At 35.3% G+C, this 19,739-nt stretch overlaps 1 protein-coding gene across 2 annotated transcripts in view; it reads right to left on the reverse strand.

Moving 5' to 3' along the window:
* Klhl1 (kelch like family member 1) overlaps positions 1–6,333 on the reverse strand; it is a 224,276-nt gene extending 217,943 nt beyond the window's left edge. For both annotated transcript variants that reach the window (XR_003378522.1, XM_005365350.2), the window contains exon 1: positions 4,914–6,333. Coding sequence is in view for 1 of the 2 variants with exons in the window: in XM_005365350.2 (XP_005365407.1) it covers positions 4,914–5,413 (500 nt within the window). In the remaining variant the exon portion in view is untranslated. The remainder of the gene's footprint in view (positions 1–4,913) is intronic.
* Between the last annotated feature and the right edge of the window lie 13,406 nt (positions 6,334–19,739).

A 19,739-nucleotide genomic window follows, 5' to 3' on the forward strand; every position in this document is an offset into this window, starting at 1 on the left:
TTTTTCGAGACAGGGTTTCTCTGTGGCTTTGGAGCCTGTCCTGGCACTAGTTCTGTAGACCAGGCTGGTCTTGAACTCACAGAGATCCGCGTGCCTCTGCCTCCCAAGTGCTGGGATTAAAGGCGTGCGCCACCATCGCCCGGCAGCAAAGTACTATGTCAAATATACACACTTTCTCCACTAGAAATTTCAAATAGACACACATGATAATATCAACATAGATGTTAACGTACATTAATCTTCAATATAAATTGATGAGAGGGTAATGTATAGTTACGCTAAACACAGAGCAAAGGATCTTATTTGTTGAGAAAATGAGGACATTTTTGGTAGAGGCAGAGGTGTTTTATTCAAACTAGCTCATCAATAAAAAAACACTAAATGTGGAAAAGACTGGCTGAGGATACACAACCACCAGCTAAGAGGAAATAAGTTTATGAGGCCAGTGTACCTATAATGTACACAGAAGGACACTGAATGTGATAGAGTTCAAGGACAAAGGTCAGGAGTGCTTTTCAGAAAGCAGATGGATGGAAATCATTCACATCTGGATATCTATGGTATATACTTCTATGAAAAAGAATTCATAGAAGAAGTATATCTGCAAAGGCTGAAGATGGATTAAAACTTCAATGATGTGAATATCTCTAACTATTGCAGGTCCAAAGCCTAATTACACTTTATCTAGGGCTATGCAGATCCCTCTAAATAATCATTCTTTCCTCGTTCTTTAACATACCAAACATCTTGTGACTAACAGATGAAAGACTTGGAATTAATTAACTTAACTAACCCCTTGTTTTCAAACTAAAGGCTAAAAGTCATGAGATGCATATAACTGAGATTTTTTTCCACTTTACTGTTGTATCTACTTAATTTTTCCACCATTGAATTTTAAAGGTACCTTGATTCATTACCTTCTTTTTAAGTTATTGTAAAAATTTAAAGAAACTGCTTCCACGTTGAAACATCTTTTTCTCCCCCAGAAAACAATAACTCATATTTGGTTCTAGAATAAGCTGTCTCTTTTCCTCTTTGATGTAAGAATTGAGTTGTTTTCTTATTTTATAAATATTTTGATCAGTGAGCAATTTATGATGTATGTTATGATCAATAATTCTTTGAATCGGTAATCCTGGATCAGTAGAATTCTTAGAGATTAAAATAATAGATCAAGGAATATGGAAATATGGTCATCTTTTAATTTTACAAGTTTCATTGATTTCAATGTTATAAGCGAGTGGACTATATGATGGATAACAAAGATTGAAAGTGAAGTAACACAGAAAACCATTGAGTTGGAAGAAGATGTTAAGTTAGAAAATGAACAAACATTGGAGTTAGAGAAAGAGTGGACAAAATAGAAAATTTTTTCAGGAAAAATGTTGGTGTTTGAGAAAAAATTTAAATAATAAAAATGCTGATGGGGATAAATATGATCTTTTTTTTATGTGGACACACTAATGCATGGAGAACTGTTCTAAGATAGAAAAGAATTCAGTAAGACAAAGGGAACTTAACTAAATTATTTAGCTATTGCATTTAAATTGTCTTTGCTTCATTCACCAAAAGTCAGATGAAAAGGTGGATAAGAAGAAATTAGAGGTCATGGAATCTTTAATCTTAGAGATGGAAATACAGATTCCTTGTACATGGTTGATCACTGAAAACATAGGGTCAGAAGCCTGCACTCCAAATACCTTGAAGCAGAAAGAGTAAACCAAAAAAACGTGGGTTAGATTTTTTTCTACTAGGATCAAAATAAGCTTTGATATATAAATATTTATGTGTACCATATTTTGTAATATATCATATAAGTGATACAAATATAAATTTTAGGATATATTAGTTTTTAATCTTTTTACAAAATGTATGAAATTTTGGAAATATATACAATGCATTTGGAATTGTATCTTAACTAAGTTTGGACATTGATATATGTAAATTAGTAAGAATATAGATTATCAACTTATTGTGTGAAAGTATTCTAAGGGATATAATTAAGAAAATAGAGAATTGAGATTTATTTACAGTGGTGTATGGTGGTAGGTACTCAATAGAGGAAGGACTACGGGATGAGATGGCAGAATTCTGGCAGTAAGTTAGTTTATGTCTTTCTGTTCATGGCATTTCTCTGTTTCAAGTCCATGAGAATTTGAGCCTTCCAGTATTTGAAAGTCATGAGTAGCTTTTCTCTAAGTATTAAAAACAGATTTAATCAAATGAGAATTCACACTCACATAAAACAATGCTCCTATCTGGTGCCAGACCAAAAAAGGAGAAAAGAAAAACAGAATGGCTAAGGAAATAATAGAGAAGAGGCTCTCCTTTGTTTATGGTTGACATAAATTTCACACTAGACAGTTGATGGAAAGTGTGATAAATATTAAGTTCATATTAAAGTTTGTATATCTTAGTGATAAAACAAGAAAAATCAATATGTGGGGCACAGTTTGTGTAGTCATTCACATTATGAATACTATACAGCTTTTCTTGATATTAAATCTACATTACAGATTAGTTAGAATAAAGTTCTAAGTTACAATAAAGTTTTCCTTAAGTATTTTACTTTGGAAGTCCAATATTTCCTGGGCAGTGAGCCCTACTCTTACCAGATATTATAATATCATATATTAAGATTCAGTAATTGCTACATTTATTGTGAAATTCTTAATCAATCATGAACACTGAACCAATGTCCTGTAAAATCATAAAGAGATAAAAGCATTCTCACAGTAGTGACTAAAGAGAATGTAATATTTACCTACATTCCTTAAGAATTTGGTATGAAATTTGAAAAGTAATTGAGTTATTTTCAAGAGATTCAACTCGCAAAATTTCATGATACTATGATTCCAACAGTAAAGGGGAAATGGGGTGGTACTCGCATGTTTTATTTTCAGAGTTCTTAGCACTTACAACTTTGGGTGATTGTAAAAAGTGGGATATTTTCAAAAGTAAGCCTGACAGATTATTCCTCTCTTTTGTTTATTAGTTTTATATTTTAAACTTAACAAAATCTATTATCTCAGTTCTCCCTTTAGATTTGCCAATCTCAACTTTAATAAGCTCTTCATAAATTGTTGACATTCACCCAACTTCATTCACTAAAATATCATTAGATAAAGGTTTTTTAAATATAAAAGATTGCTGTTCTGTAAATATTAGCTATTTCTAGTTGATTTGAAAATTATGTTTGTGTATGTGTATATATGTACTTTGTTTACTATTTTCTGAGCTTTTCGCTTATCAAGAATATTTTAAACATGAATTTGGGTTTCTGCAGGTGTCTGGGAGGAGTTTTAGTAGGGAGTATGAGATATGTGTGTGTTCTAAATATTTTTATTTATGTGTGAAATTATTAAAGAATAAATAAAAATGAAAAGAAATTTTGCAATAAATACCTCCCTTGAAAACATAAGAGACAACAAGTAAATATTTATCAAAAGTTCTTCATCCCTTAAAGTTTTGAGTTTACTCAAAACTCCAGGAAAATTTGATCAGTTATGCATTCTAAGTATGTACTGAATAGATGAACTCTCACAGTTCATGATTTATGACATCTAATTATTGTGATTTTAGTAAACTATTTTATTTTATTGGATAACAGAAAACTTAGATTTAGGCTTCATATGTGGAAAACTTCTAACATATTTGGACATTGAAAAAATGATTTTCTTTAATAAACAATGATTTTGTATTATATGAATCATCTTAGCATATCATTAGAATATGTTCATCACGACTCATGAAATTCAAATTCAGGACTATATTATTCAAAACATTCTTAAAGGGAAGGGTATTTTATAATATCCTGTTTGTCAAGGTAATGAACAATTATAGTTAGCATTTTATTTTACATATTTTCCCATATTAATATGCTTCGTGAAAACCTGATTCAATTAAATTTAACCCATCTTCTCTTTCTAATTTGTTCTTAAGAAAAAAATTCAACATTTTTAGCTTATCCATTATTATTTTCTGGAACTTATACTGTATTTCTTCTTCTGTAATGTATTCTGATATCATATGGATCTAAATGCAAATCCTTTCATATCCTCATCATATGCGCAAATGAAAATGATCTATTTAGAGTAATAATGACTCAGTACCCTAAAAAATGTAAAACTCAAGAGTTGCTCGTGTTCCAAGGGTTTTCTGTATCTGTAGTGCGACAGAACTCCATGCAAAGTGTCATGCTTGAAATAAACTGGGAATAAATGTTACCTGAGTATTGTGAATGGACAGTTCTAATACTGAGCAGAAAGAAATCACGCCAAATGTCATCTGCAGCCAAATGTCATTTGTGGACTTTAATTGTAAGACTTGCATGGAGGGAGGCAAAGATGAGCATAAAGCAGTACATGAGCAAGGATTGTTAGGATGGGGGTCACTTTGGGGAGAGGAGAGGCGGAGCTATGTCAGTGCTGATCTTCTTTTACACACTTAGTTATTCCTCAAACACAGTCAAGCCACAAGGATTTGAAACTATCGTGCTAAATCAGTCATGGGCCGAACACATGAAATTCGTTTTGATGGTGTTCAAAGCTGACTTCACCCGGAAGAGATCAGGGAAAGACATACTTTAATGACAAAGGGAGACAGAAGGACACTATAGTCTATGAAATATGAGACCCATTCAACTTGAAGGTTCACCCAAATGTCCAGATATTCACTTGATAGTTGTTAACTCTGAAAACTTGTTAAAAGAGCCCATGTATCAGCCGACAGAAATTAATAAGCAAAGTTTTAATGAGATTGCAACTTGGGTAATGAAAACCAGACTGGCATCTAGCTCAAATTTTCATCCTAAAGCTTTCTAACCTCAGTTAACTAGGAGAGAACAGGAGGGGGGTGGTGTGACCCGCAAACCGGAACTATTTTGACATCTGCCCGGTGGGAACTTACTGTACCTGTGTCCACATCCTTCACCTGTTGCCTGGATGGAGCTGGCAGACTCCGCTTGAAGCTCTTTCAGGGCCAATCCTTTGTCCTGTGGTCCAGGAAAGTCCATGCCTGTCACCACCTCCTCCTCTAGGGACTCCACGTAGAAAAGAGTCCTGGCGGGCTGCTGGGTGCCCTGCCCCGGAGCTCCTTGCTGCAGCCTCGTGGCAACTGGTAGCAAGGTGCCATTCAGCGGATTAAAGGGAGAGGATGAAGAGGACGATGAGGATGATGAGGAAGAGGAGGAAGAAGATTTCTTCCAGAAAGCGCTCAAACTGCCTTTTTCCTGGCTTTTAAGCAGCCGACTCTGGCTAGGTCCCCAGTGCTCAAAGCTGCCTCCACTGTCCGGTGGCAGGCAGCTGCCCCCCGCTGGGTTACCACCAGAGGCTGGCGAGGGATGGCTGAAGAGTTTCCAGCGGAGTCGCAGGATGTGCTTCACATCGAAGTCTTTTCGCCCGGAGCCGGACATGCTTTATGTACCGAGAGCCGAGGGACTGCAGCTCACACACCAGTAGCCTGACGAGCTTTCTGGGGAGGTCAGTGGCTTTTGGAGAAGAGCAGGAGGAAGGATGCTCCCCGCATACACGGAGTGCCAAAGGTGGCTAAGCAGGCTGCGCGCCTTGCCAGGCGAACACACCAGCACCGTGAGCGCGCTGCAGAGCCGCGAGGCTCAGTCCAGGTCGCTTTCCCGGGACCTGAGCTTTGGGAAACCTCCGGTCTAGCACACAGGAAGAAGTCCTGGGACACCAGGGGTTTATAATCCACGAGAAGCTTGCGGGGACTCCCGTGGTGACCACCCGGAGGGAAGAGAGGTTGATAAAGCAAGAGGGAAAGAGGGAGGCAAGGAAGTCTGAGCTCTCCCCAGCTCCAGAGGTGGTGGCAGCTGGATCCACCTCACTGATACACACTCCGTGCAGAGCTGTATGTTGGAAGCTATTCACATCTCCTTTCTTCGCTGCTCAGAGTTCGGTGGTTGATGAGTGCTGAGAGAAAAAGAGCCTCAAATCGAGAAGTAGTGCAGCCCCCCCGCCCCCAAAAAAGGAGCCAGTTCTGTGCACCTGCTCCCCTGTCCCTGTCCTCTGGGAGAAAGTCCTGATAGCTTGCCAGGTGTCCAAAGGAAAGTCAAATGCTTTCTGAGATGGAAAAAAATGGTTTTATATAGTCAGTTTGTAAAACAGAAAAATAAATATCCCAGGAACAACACAGAGCAGCAAAAGAAAAGCCCGCCCGGGGAAATCTGTCAAGGTCCTTACAGTATGATTTTCTCTCTGCCTCAGCGCCTCCTCCTCCTCCCCTGTAAGTGACGCAGATGTGCGCTGGGGCCTATACTGAGAGATGGAGGGAGGGAGGGAAGGCTTCAATCTTCTTTATGCAAGTGAGTCTGCTGCTCTTATTGTTCCCTTGCGTCAGTCCTGTCACCTTTTTTCACCCTCCTTCCTCTCTACATTACTGTATAGCAATAAAAGTAAAGCAAACAGGCAAAATGCTTTAGCATCAGTAAACACCAAACATGAATCATGGCAGTGTAAACTTAATAGGCCACTGCGGTGTGAAGGTTGAAGGTTAATGGCTTGAATTATTTAATAAGCCACATCCTTTAACCTTTAGCCTCTTTTCCTCTGTAGTGAGGCACAGGAAAAAACCAGGAATGCTGTCATCAAAGTGTGATGATGCTATCTATCCTCCTGGCACTCACGTTGTGATTCTGATTCTGATTCACACAGACAGTGCTTCCACCCTCTGGGACCAGAGACTCGGGTGAAATTTGAAGCACGGCTAAATATTAGCCACAGGCTTGACAAAATGAGTATATGGTGGGAGATTCAGTAGATAGACTGTTGTACAAGACAATAAAGGAAATGTAATGATAACGGAACATTTAAAAGAATAACTTCTCTCACACAATCATGGTATTAAATGCACAGAAGAGCGTGAACAATAAATAGCACAACCAAAGGTTTCTATCCCACAAATATTCCCTAGAAAGGGAAACTGTAATTTTCCTGCAGAATGGTGAGAACTGGGATTGCATTCCATAAAAAATACTTTAAAATGTCTTATCCTTTTCTTAATGAGCCTTTAAAATGGGGCCCAGTATCTTGGATCAAGACTACAGGACAAGAAAAGCAATGTGTTCCTCACTCATTCAACCAAGAATAAAGTAGCGTCCCTTCTTGTAATTCTCGGGTTCCGTAACTTTCAACAAAGCATAGGAATCAAACACTAACCACAGTGCAGTTAGATTACTGTGCTGGTATCCCATTGTTGAACAACAAACTTATGATGATATTGTACTAAAACTGGAAATCTTTCTTAGAATGAATAAGAAAAGGTCACACTTTTGAAGAAAGAAAAAATCTCCATTGTACATTTAAATATTGATTTATCCAGGGACAACTGTACTGAAATCCTTTGATTGGATTTTTCTCTCACTATTTTGTGTTAAAAAAACAAAAATGCAAAGACCTCTGAAAGCAAACAATGGTAACAGATGATTTGTAGCCAAGAAAGGAATCAAGTATTTATATTAGTGAAAAACAAAAACAAACAAACAAACAAACAAACAACAACAGAGAAAACAGGCAACCCTATACATGAAACTCCATTTTACAAACAGCCGAGAAACTTAACCTTACATCAGAGAAAATGCAGAAATCTGAATTTCCTCAAATAATTAATATAGGTATAAAGTGCTACTTTATGGATTTTCTAACTTGATTTTTTTAAAAATAAATCATGTAGACAAGATCATCTTTACTTTGTTAGATAGTACTTCATGCCATAATAAACTGGGATATAAAACTCAGTTACTGTTAATAAGAAACACAATTTTATATTCTCATTTTACTTTGAAATTCTGATACTGCCCTTCATAATTTAAAATGTATCCCTTTATAAATAAGTATTTATACGACTTATATGATATGCAAGGTTGAATTTTGAAACTATGAAGACAAATTTAGAATGTTAAGCAGATGACTATTTTAGTCATATTTTGGTTCAGTCACACCATTGTGGTAACCCTTTAGAAATCTTCACTATTTCTGAAACACTGTCTCTATCTTTTGTTTATATAACTATTTTTTCTGTTTATCATTTTAATCTGAATATATTATACATGTTTGTGTATATATATATTTATTTCTAGGAATATATATATAACACCATTAATGTAATTGCCAAATCCAAACATCAGAAATTATAAAATAAACTTTTCATAGAATTAAGTCAAACTGAAATGATTGACAAATGTCATGGTCTGCACAGTCATGGACATCACAGAAACATGGGAAAGAAGGTGATGGTAGACAGAAATGTAAGATTATGTCTTACAGAATAAACAGTTTTCATATATCATTAATCCAATTTGCCAGATCCAAAGATTATGGTTTACAAAATGAAGGGTTTTATTATTTGAATGAGATAATATTAAAATAAAATATTTGGAAAATATGAAAATTTATTTTTCTTTAAGGACTTATGAGAAATAAAAAAGAAACAAAGGAAGAAAGGACAGAAGGAAAGAAGGAAGAAGGGAAAGGGGGAGGGGGAAAGGGAGGGAAAGAGGGAAGAACAGAAGTGAGGAGAGGAAAGAAGGAGAAAGAATTAATTTGCTCAGATATTGTGATTAATTTAAAATGCTATAAAAACTATCAAAAATATCGTTTTAAATGTTTCTTTTTATTTATCCACTATTTAAAATTTAATTGCCATGTACCAGATCCATCCATTCACAGTAGTAATAATGACGAAAGAATTGGTCTCCTTGCAGCCTGTTGGGAATGCTCACACAGAAAAATTTGTTTAGTCTATTCTAATTTATATTTGACTTATAAGTCAATTAAATTAAGATTTAAGATAAGCAATCTTGCAGAGAATGCTAACATAATGCAATCGTGTTTCAGATTGCTAATTATAACACTACAGATTTTTAAAGGCAAAAGGTATTCATATATTCCAGCACTATTGTTGACATAAGTTGAACTTCCATGCCGCGTACCATGCCCCCGTGTCTGCGCTCTGTGCTCTGGCACCCAGTTCGAGAGTTTCGGGAAAGGGGGCTGGAGGTTAAAATACACAGACACACACAGAGAAACAGCGACACAAGTCATCCTTGAATTCCCCAAGAATGCCCCCTTTATTGTGTTAAGGGGCAGGTTATATAGAGATAGCCACGCCGCAGCCAAACCCACCAGAAACCACTCTCTTGCCATCAGGAACTCCTGAAGGTCTCCCGCTCAGAGCAGCTGTAGGCACTCAGATCAGGGGATTACAAGAAATTCAGGATCTGGGGTCTCACTGCTCCCAACAATTCCATCCAGTATCAAGGTATTTTAGTGAGTATCCATATGGCTATCATAGGCATCACACAATTCAAAAAAAAAAAAAAAGACAGAGAACACATCACTAGTTACCACAGCATTCAGGCAAACTACTCTCACAATTAAATAAAACTGTGTCGTTAAATGTAAGAATTGAAACATCTCTCTATGTCAAATATTTGTTTATTAAGAAAACTTAGATTTGGATTCAAGAAATTTTTGACTAAAACTTCTTTCTTTTCCTAATTATTTTCTTTACTAAATCAATAAAATAGCATTCATTAGAGAATAGTGACTCTGTTTCTCTTAGAAATTTTTGACAGCATCTGTGAATTGTACAATGGCTGTGAAGTTGTTCTTAAATAATACTATACAGGGCAACATTGCAACAAACGCCCAAACTAGAAGGCAGGTTTTTTTTTCATGATGGTACACTTTGTTTTTGAGTTAATGTTATTGATCCATGTGGACTGATAGACACAAATTATTTCAGTTAGTAAATACCATGTAAAGTAAGCATTTAAAATTCAATGTTTTTAAATTAAACCAAGATAATTTTGTAATGTACATTCTCAAAAATACTTGAAATAATAGTACATAGTAGTAATCCTTAATTATTCTATGTGTAATGTCAAGAGCTTCTATCTATTAAAACCAATAAACACAATATCAGAGCATAATCCAGGCCTATTAAACTTGATCATAGTATCAGTGTGTCATATAGTTAAGTAGCAATTTAGAAACATCTTAAGAAACACTTAGAGGTGTCAATTGCTCTTCAGGGGCCATTTTTATTCACTCTTTCTCTGGTTACTTGACCTTTTGATTTATAGTTAATAATAAATGTGCATAAGTGAAGACTTGTCATGTAAATTAGCAAATGAATCGCCTAAATGTATGAAAACAAAATAACAAAAATCCTGTGGTTTGTCTCTACCTAGTTACCCTGACACTGTGCAGAAGGTTCAAGCAATTTATAGAAATTCATTATTCTCAGTCTTTTATTGTCTTTTATCTTGTTGATCACATACTCAGGGAATATGATTCATGCAGATATTACATCTCATATGGATCTTGTTCTAGAAGAACAAACACAGACAGATATATTTAGGATAGATATGCAGATATTTAATAAAATGTTCCAATCTTATTCCATTTCTAAGAAAATTTTGCACTGTATGAAAAAGGTTTGTTTTACCAACTTTTTATTTCACACTACAGTCAAATAATTTACAAAACTTCAACTATTAAAATTTATAAATGTTTCACATTTGTCTAGTATCAGAAAATGATTTCATCATTTTGTGTGATATACTTAAATTTATGTGTAGGGCTGACGTAAATCAGACATTCTCTGCAACCAAAATACTAATAATCAAATTATTATGGGGATTTTGCAGTATACAAAACTGTGGTTTAAATAAATTTCAGATTTCTGTGTGTCTTTGAGTGTGTGAAGTAGCAGCCTGTCTCTGGCCTGATATATTTGAGAAACATGAAGTCACTTAACAAGAAGTTTGTATTTTGGGCTAATTTGACTGGATCAGAAACCCAGAAGACTTGTTTGTCTGTCTCCTCCCCTCATATTTGTTGTAGTGCTACCTCTGGACTGATGATCTTAGGTGTTATAAGAAAGCAGGCTTACGAATCCATGGGAGACAAGTCAGTAAGCATCACACTTCCGTGATCTCTCTATGAGCCCCTGCCTCCAGATTCCTCCAGGCTCTGAGCTTCTGTCTTGTTCCCATCACTAGACTGTGTTTCACAATATGGAAACCCAACTATTTTCTCCTCAAGTTGCTTTTAGTTCTGGTGCTTCATCACAGCAATAGCAACACTTAGACAGTAAAGCCTTCTTCAGGGTTGGTATGAAAATATTGACAGTGTGTGCAGAAATTGTCTACCATATATTTTTCTACCTAGATGTTTACATCCAAAAACTTCTCCCCATCAGAGATTTCTCTTACTGACTTTAGTGACATTTACTTTTTTTTTCAGTTGTATATAATAACCCTCCATTTTGTCAAGTTGTACATAATAACCCTGTATACAATAATCCTGCCTCCCTGCTCAACTTTATATATTGTACATGTTGAGTTCCCTGGATCCTACGGATTCTCTATCAAAAAGCCTAATGTATCTGATCCCTGCCTTTCTGTGCCCACCTGTCTGTCTTTTCTTCATTCCCTCATGCCCCTCATCTGAGTTTAGAGGCCTTATCTGTGCAAGAACAAGACAGGTGCTAAAAATCTAGTTTACTTAAGTTTTAACATATATACTAAATTTAATATCTATATCAAAATTGTAAATGTAGATGGTAATAACAAAAAGATGAAATTCTTGACTATATTATACATGTTCTGACTTGGCATAAAATAATTTCACGGAATATACATAAAGGATTTTCTTCGGCAGTTAGACATAGAAAATTTTATAAATTATCATTTTTCAATAGGGTGGTGATTTATTTAAGACTCTCTACTTAGTATCCCAGTGACTGTACAAACAATGACTGGTCAGGCTTATTTGCAAACTCTTCTCCTGTTCTGTGCAACCAGACAATGCCTTCAAAACTCAGCCTTGTAGTTGGGTTGCTAGGCAAATCATTACTGTAGTTCACAGTGTTGACATCTCATTAAGATTATGATTGCTTCTCTCATTTATTAGTACACATGTCGCCTTCCTGTGATATGAAGGCTGGCCAGTTTGGATGGAATAGATCAGTACCAGCTTGATTTCTCCATATCCTTTGATTTGAGTATGTGTTTTCTTCTACAATCCAGTGTTACCACAACCCTGAAGGGGATTTTATTTGTTAAACTCTGGTGTTAAGTGGGGGTATTATTGTTCTGTTACATAGAAGTTATGTTATTGTTCTTTTTATATATTTTTTCTAAGAACGTGCATTTGACCATTCCTGAGATCATAGTGAGTGTTTACTAAATGAGAAAACATAAAGAGAGCCCTTAGTGCTGTGCCTAAATGGGCTCGCAACAATAGAATGTGTGTGTAGACACTCTTGTTCTTGTACGTACAACTGTTCACAGTGTAGACATCATTTTGGAAAGATATAGTTTTGAAACTAAAAGTAAAACTTAATACAAGTTTTCTTCAAATAAAGAACTTGGCATAGTGTATAAAAATTATCACTTTTCATGAACACTCAGAAAATTATCATCTTGTGACTTTCTGCTCAGGTCAAGCTAAATCATTCATTCTTTATTTTTTTAAAAAAATACTTTTGCAAAATATAATTAGGTAAGCATTATAATGGTTGTTAATCCCCAAGCACACAACTGGTCAAAGTTTCGAGAACAAGTGACTGTGGAGGGAAGTAGTCAAACACAAATGAGAAATCTATGTCATTCCTCTTCCAGCTTTTCAGGGACCATTGAGAAATAGGTGGTGGGATGTAGTAGGAGGAGGCCACTTGTTGGTTTCTGGCCACTTAGCCCGAAAATAATCACACTGAAACTGTTAATTAAATCATTGCTTGGCCCATTAGCTCTAGCTTCTTATTGGCTAGCTCTTGCATATTAATTTAACCTATTTCTATTCTTCAGTGTATTGACACATATACACTGGTATACCAGCAAGTTTCAGTATGGCTTCTGTCTTGGGAAGGGCTAAATGGCTTTTCTCTGACTCAGCCTCCTTTCTCCCAGCATTCCATTTAGTTTGCCCTGCCTAGCTCTGTTCTTCTATAGCTGTGCTATAGGTCCAAAGCAGTCCCTTTATTAACCAATGATATTCACACCATACAGAGGGGGAATCCCACATCAATGGGATGATTGGAAGAACTGAAGATTTGGGATGACCAGAGCAAATCTGTCCTCTGAGTGTGCCAGGACTTCTGCACTCATGAATGCACAGCAGCTGTGGTTACACGCACAACATCTGTACAAGATCATGCCAGTCAACATTCTAGCATGGAGAGGAATGGGATTCACCAGCCTCCACTACTAACTCAGGATCTATAAACAGTCAGTGGCTGCAGACTGAGGGATAATCAGTTTTAGAGATAGGCATAACTTCAGAAAGATCAGCCAAGCTCCTGTTGATGCCATCATATTCAGAAGTATATAAAGTGAACAAATCACATTAAGTGGATTATTAAATTAGAAAAGTAAGGTACAAAATTGATACCATAGTGATGTGTTGGGGAAAGTAGGAAAAGAGACTGAGAAGAGCTTGGGAAAATGTATTCAAAACAAATAGCATGAAATACCCAAAATTAAGAAAAATATTAATCAAAAACTTAAAAATTTCATTCTTCCAGTTTTTTATTTAAAAAAAAAACCTCTTTTCAATATTTACCAGATAGTTTTATTTGTCTCCTAAATTAAGTCCATATTCACAAGTTTAAAAATGGAAATTTATTGTGAATAGAGATTGCTAACATCTTGTGGAAGCTTGGTCTGTTAAAATAGAAGATAGGTTTCTGGCATTTAGATATATAAATTTCCTTTTTTTTAAAAGTGATGCATATTTTATGTGTGCTACTGTAATAGACTACTACAGATTGAAGTATATACATGTATCAGAAATGTGTCCTCTAGCAGCTCTGGATATTACAAATCTTGAATAAAGATTTTGGAACAATTTTCCCGATGAGGATATCTTCCTAAACTCACCTCCCTCAAAAATACAGACATCTGTTGTCTTGCTTATTTCTAAATCCATAGTTGCCTATCAAACCATTATACATAAATGCAAATACTTAAGTGTTGAATTTGTTGTAAAAGTCAATGTTAAATAAATATTTTCTTATGGTGTATATCAGAGAGCAAAAAGTTCTCAATTCATAAATATATTTACAAAACTTGTATCTGTGGTTATTTTATGAGAAAAAAATAGAGCTACAAGGGTTAGTGGTCTTTGAATATTTCTAAACTGTAATTTATAGTTCTTTAAGAATCCAAATATTCACAAAAATTAGCATACATTAAAAATTCAGAATTTAATAAAAAAGGCAAACAATATAAATATATTTTGCAAGATTTTACTGAAGTTGTTACAAATTTATTTTAAAAATATTTTCTCTCAAATTCTTAATCTCTGGTTGCAGGAAAGATAGTCTACATTCCTGTCCAACATCCTTCATTTATTCAAGTACATTTATGTGTATTAGTTTATCAGAACTAATATCAGAATGTGGTTAAAGCTGGGGAGACAAGATTCTTCTTTCCTTATAGACCAAATTATGTGTCCTTACTAACTGACATTATCATGGGAAACAAAACCTGATAAGCAAAACCTACCAAGTAAGTATAGAAATCTAACAAGGCAAGTAAACAATAAAAGAAATATAATGTTGTTTTCAGTTTCTTACAGTCCAACAAGTAGGACTTTTCTTCTAACTTTTACTTCGTTTATTCTCACAGTTCTTGTTCGTTTCACAGATCCTATTGAGAGTAAATATGTTTGTCAACTAAAGTAAATATCATAATACTACTTTTCTTACATGAGATATTTGTGGGGTGTGCCTAATACACAGTCACCTATGCATATTAAATATTAATAAGATATATGCAAGACTAATTTTCATTTTTTCCATTCACCTTTAAAGCTCCCCCTATTAAAAACAAGCTAGGAGAGACATAAACCCCTCCCTCACTGAAAGTATGGAAGTTCCAAGTATTTTTATTTTTTACCACTTTTGAAACGGAAGGTTCCTGACCAGAAAACTAAGATTAGCTCTAATATACATTGAAACAAAAAAGTTTTGATTTGTAGTTTTGATTTGTCAGTATAAATCTATATTTGTATATGATTATTTCAAGCACTATGGTTTCTAAAATTTTTAAAAACTTCCTAATAAATGATATATTGAGCTTTGAGTGTCAGCTATGGATTCATCTCTGAGAATTGAATAAATTTTAAAAATATTTTTGTAGAAGAAAAATCACACAAGGTAAAAATTTTTAGCTTATGGTTAAAGACACAGAAGAAAATATCTTTGAACCACCTCTGTTTTATAGTGTATATACGGATTTTGCAAAAGTTTTCACAATGATTTTAAACCATTTCTTCCTAAAATCACGAAAACAAATATTGTGACCTACACAGTAATCGCACATAGAGTTTGATGATTTTTTACAAGTCTGCAGACTGTGTTGATTTCAAAGAGTAATGCTGTTTTGAAGAAAATACTTTGGTGACAATTTCAGATAGCAGTGATTGAGTAAGAGTGAAGCAAGACAGGATTTATATTATCAACACATTGGCTCTTCGTTCAGAGTCATCAGCAGGAACCTGGAATGTAATTTTGGAGAACAGTCACTATCCCACTGAATTTTTATTTTTTTATTCTTCTTATTGATTATTATATTCTTATATGTATTAATAATTAAAATTATTGTATGTTTTTTGATACAGGTCTTCTATGTATAGCATTGATAATGGTCCTGGAACTCTCTCTGTTGTCCAGGCTGGCCTTGAACTCAGAGATGTTCCTGACACTGCCTCCTGAGTCCTGCGATTAAGGATGTGCCCTACCACCACCTGGCAATTCTTATATTCTGACAAACAGCTTTGTATCAGATCATACGACCTATGTATGAAAGTTACACTATAGGGACTGGAGGTGACCCAATGGCTAAAAGCACTTAGAACTCGTGGAAGATTCAGGTTTGTTTCATTCCTAGAGCTCATATCAAATGGCCCATAAACTCCTGTTATTCCTGTTCTAGGAAATCTGACACTTCCTTCTCATCTCCATGGGCACTTGCTCATATGTGGTATACATACAGACACACACACACAAGCTTGTTTGTAAAATTTGTATTGTGAAGGCACTAGAAATTTAGTGGAAAGTTGTATACAAAAATGATCCTTAGGGAAAATTTGAGTATATGAATAACCAATGACATTCTGGACGTCTAACAACAGGATACAATGATTACCATTTAGGAAGCAAAAATTATCCCAAATACATTTTTAAGTTACTAAAAATTAATCATTAACTAATGAGTAATATACATAAAAAGAGAAGCCCAGGGAGAAAGAAATAATTTGCACAAAGAAAATCCTAACTCATAATAAATATTTAACTCAGTGCCTGCGGTTGTCACCACAAAACCCACTTCATTAAATTACAGTATTTATTTAAGATCAAAATATTAAAAATGCACAATTTTGTGTTGTTTGTAATTTGTAATTTAACCTCAGAGATACAATTTTAGAACATATTAAATATCAGGCATGAGGTTTTTACAAATAAGATTTTTTTGATGAAATATAGTCATTATTGAATTGATTTTGTTAATGTAGTTCAACAATGCATTCACATGAGTAATATTAAATCCAAAGAAAATTATTTGCTACTGAATTGCATTTGTCATATTTGTTCATAGTTCTCACTTAGCATTCAAACAATATACAATATCATTTTTCCTGTAATTTTTTTCTGTTTGGGGCATTAGTAAATAAATACCACTCTTTACAGAAAGTATTGATAAGGAGCTTCAGCTCCTTTCTTACACAGGGCAGTGGAAAAAACACAAACAAAAAGTAATAAGTAAGCAATGTTATATGGATGTAATTGCTGTGTAGAAATATGAAGCAGAAAAATAAAAGAATTCTGTGGAGGCTTCAACAATATTTTAAACAATATGGTGAGAGAAACGTCTGCCTGCTAAAACAACATTTGAGAAGAAGCCTTAATAAGGTGAAGGAATGTACAGGAAGGTCTTTGGTTTCCAGGGCAATAGTCACCTCAGCATATAGAGAGCCAGTAGAAAGGCTCCAAGACATGTCTTTAGTGTGAGGGTTTCCAGGACTGGAAGGAAAAACAATCTGAATGCAGAGCTCATTAACTTGCAGTCCCCAATTGGGGAAATCTTACGAGTACTCGGGGTGTTTATTTTATAGCTTGCTTATTTGTTTTCCTCCCTATCTTTTGATTTTATCATGAAATCTGTCATAACTCAAGACTTCTATTTAAAGTTTGCATTAATGCCACTGTTTGGCTGAAGGTTAAAGAGCTGTCCTCTGGCATCCTAATCAGTGCTGTGGCTTCAAAATATTCAAAATACATCTTTAGATAATTATTAGCATATGTTGAGTATCCAGGATATTTGATAATAAAACATATATATTTCTCATTATATGTATAATTATCAGCATACAGCATATTATGTACAACTTTATGTTATTTTTCTTATCATTGTACTGAATTACCTAGAAGAAGAACCTTAAAAGTGGAAAGATCTATTGTGGCTTTCAACTTGAGAAAGGGATGTTATTTTACTTTTATCAAATAGAATAATATGCAGAGAGAGTAGTCAGATCACTAAGAACGTAGCCATAAGCAATCCTGTGTAATAATGAAGTGTACTAGATGCTAAGTAGTGATTTCATTTAAAATTAACCACACAGAGACCAAATTATCATCTAAGTAGCTATTAGTAAAGTTATTGACATGGAGGGATGTGTGCTAGATGAGGGAAATCATGGCTGCCATACCTTCTTGGTTTAAGACATGTGGCTTTTTATGTAGTTACACTTTTTAAAATGTTCATTTGATTATTTTGCATTCCTACCTAGTTCCTTTTAATTCCTAGTAATTTTGCAGTTACCCATCCCTAGTTCCTTCCCCATGCCCCCTCTGTTCCTAACCCCCAATGCTCTCAACTTCCAGTTTTGTTTATGAAAGGGAAGGCCTCCCACCCATATCAACAAAATGGAGCATATCAAGTTGCAGCAAGACTAAGCACTTCCCCTTGTTAAGACTGAGCAAGGCAACCCAGTGTGTGGAATAGGTTTTGAAGAGCCTGCAAAAGAGTTAAATATAGCCCCTGCTCCTACTGTTAGGAGTCCTTTAAGGCAAAGCTACACAACTGTCATATATATGAAGAGGGCTTATGTCAGTCCCCTGTAGGTTCTCTGGTTGATGGTTTAATCTCTGTGAATTCTGAGTCCAGGTTAGATGATATGTTTTTTATTTCTTCGATGTCCTTGACCTCTCTGACTCGTACAGTCCTGCCCACTCATCAGCAAGATTCCCAGTGCTTGGCACAATATTTGGGTGTGGATCTGTGAATCTGTTTTCATCAATTACTGGATGAAGACTATCTTATGACAAGTGGGTTAGGAGTCAATATTTGAGTATAGAACAGCTGATAAAATCAGGAGACAACTTTCTTAAATGAACACCAATAGCACAGATACTAAGGCGGACAATTAATAAATGGGACCTCATGAAACTGAAAACCTTCTGTAAGGCAAAGGATAATGTCATTAGGACAAAAAGTCAGAATACGGGATGGGAAAATTCCTTCACCAGTCTCACATCTGACAAAGGACTGATTTCCAAAATAAATAAAGAACTCAAGAAACTAGACATCAAAACAACAAGGAATACAATTTTTTAAAAATAGGGTACAACTCTGAACAAAGAATTTCAAAGAGAAGAATCTCATTTGACCAAGTAACACTTAAAAAAATGGTTGCCATATTCAACCATCATGGAAACGCAAGTCAAAACAACTCTGAGATTTCATCTTACATACTTTAGCAAGGCTAATATGAAAAACTCAAGTGATGGCTCATGCTGGAGAAAATATGGAGCAAGGGGGACACTTCTCGTTGCTGGTGAGAGCACAAACTTGTACAGCCTCTTTGGAAATCAATATGTAGTTCCATTTAAATTATAGTATTAAAACCATGTAAGCTATAGTAGTGCTTAATTAGTATTTAAAAGCTCTTAGGAATTTTGTGACATGGATCGGTGGTGTTTTGCAGTTGCAAAAGTCTCCTCTTCCGTTGGCATGTGTGGTAGTTTTAATGAAAGTGTGCTCCATAGCCTCACAGGGAGTGGCACTATTGGGAGGTGTATTATTGTTGGAGTAGAAGGATTGGTTTAGTTGGAGAAAATTGAAAACAGGGATTAGGCTTTGGCGTTTTAGAATCTCAAACCAGGCCCACTGGCAGTCTCTCTTATTGCTATCTCCCTATCTGGATGCAGAATTCTTAGCTATCTCTTCAGTACCATGTCAAACTTTATGCTATCTTGCTTTTATGTTTCCAACTATAATAATGAATTTAACCTCTGAACTGTGAGCCAGCCCAAGATTAAATATTTTCCTTTATAAGAGTTTCTGTTACTTGGTATCGTTTCACAGCAAGAAAGCCATAAGACAGAATGTTTAGGCTTCAGAGGAGCTAGCTACTTCACAAACTGCTGTTTAAAACTTGGTTTACCTGACAACTTTCCTTTCTTTAGGCTGATGCACTAATTGTTTTCCAGATAGCTCTAATTCTCCTTAGTGGAAGTGGGAATCAGAGAAAACCCATTTGCAATCCACTTTACCCAGATAATTTTCAGCAGTTGGAGGTTGTGCACAATGGTTACACACACTGTTTTCTCCATAGCTGCCTTTTATTCCACCCCTTATTTTTTTCTTCACTTAACTCCATTGACATATGGAAAGACCTATTTTTATACATGGGAGGAAAGTGCATGAGGTCAGA

The sequence above is a fragment of the Microtus ochrogaster genome, unplaced genomic scaffold (assembly GCF_000317375.1).
Source record: "Microtus ochrogaster isolate Prairie Vole_2 unplaced genomic scaffold, MicOch1.0 UNK2, whole genome shotgun sequence".
In the NCBI taxonomy this organism is placed as follows: Eukaryota; Metazoa; Chordata; class Mammalia; order Rodentia; family Cricetidae; genus Microtus; species Microtus ochrogaster.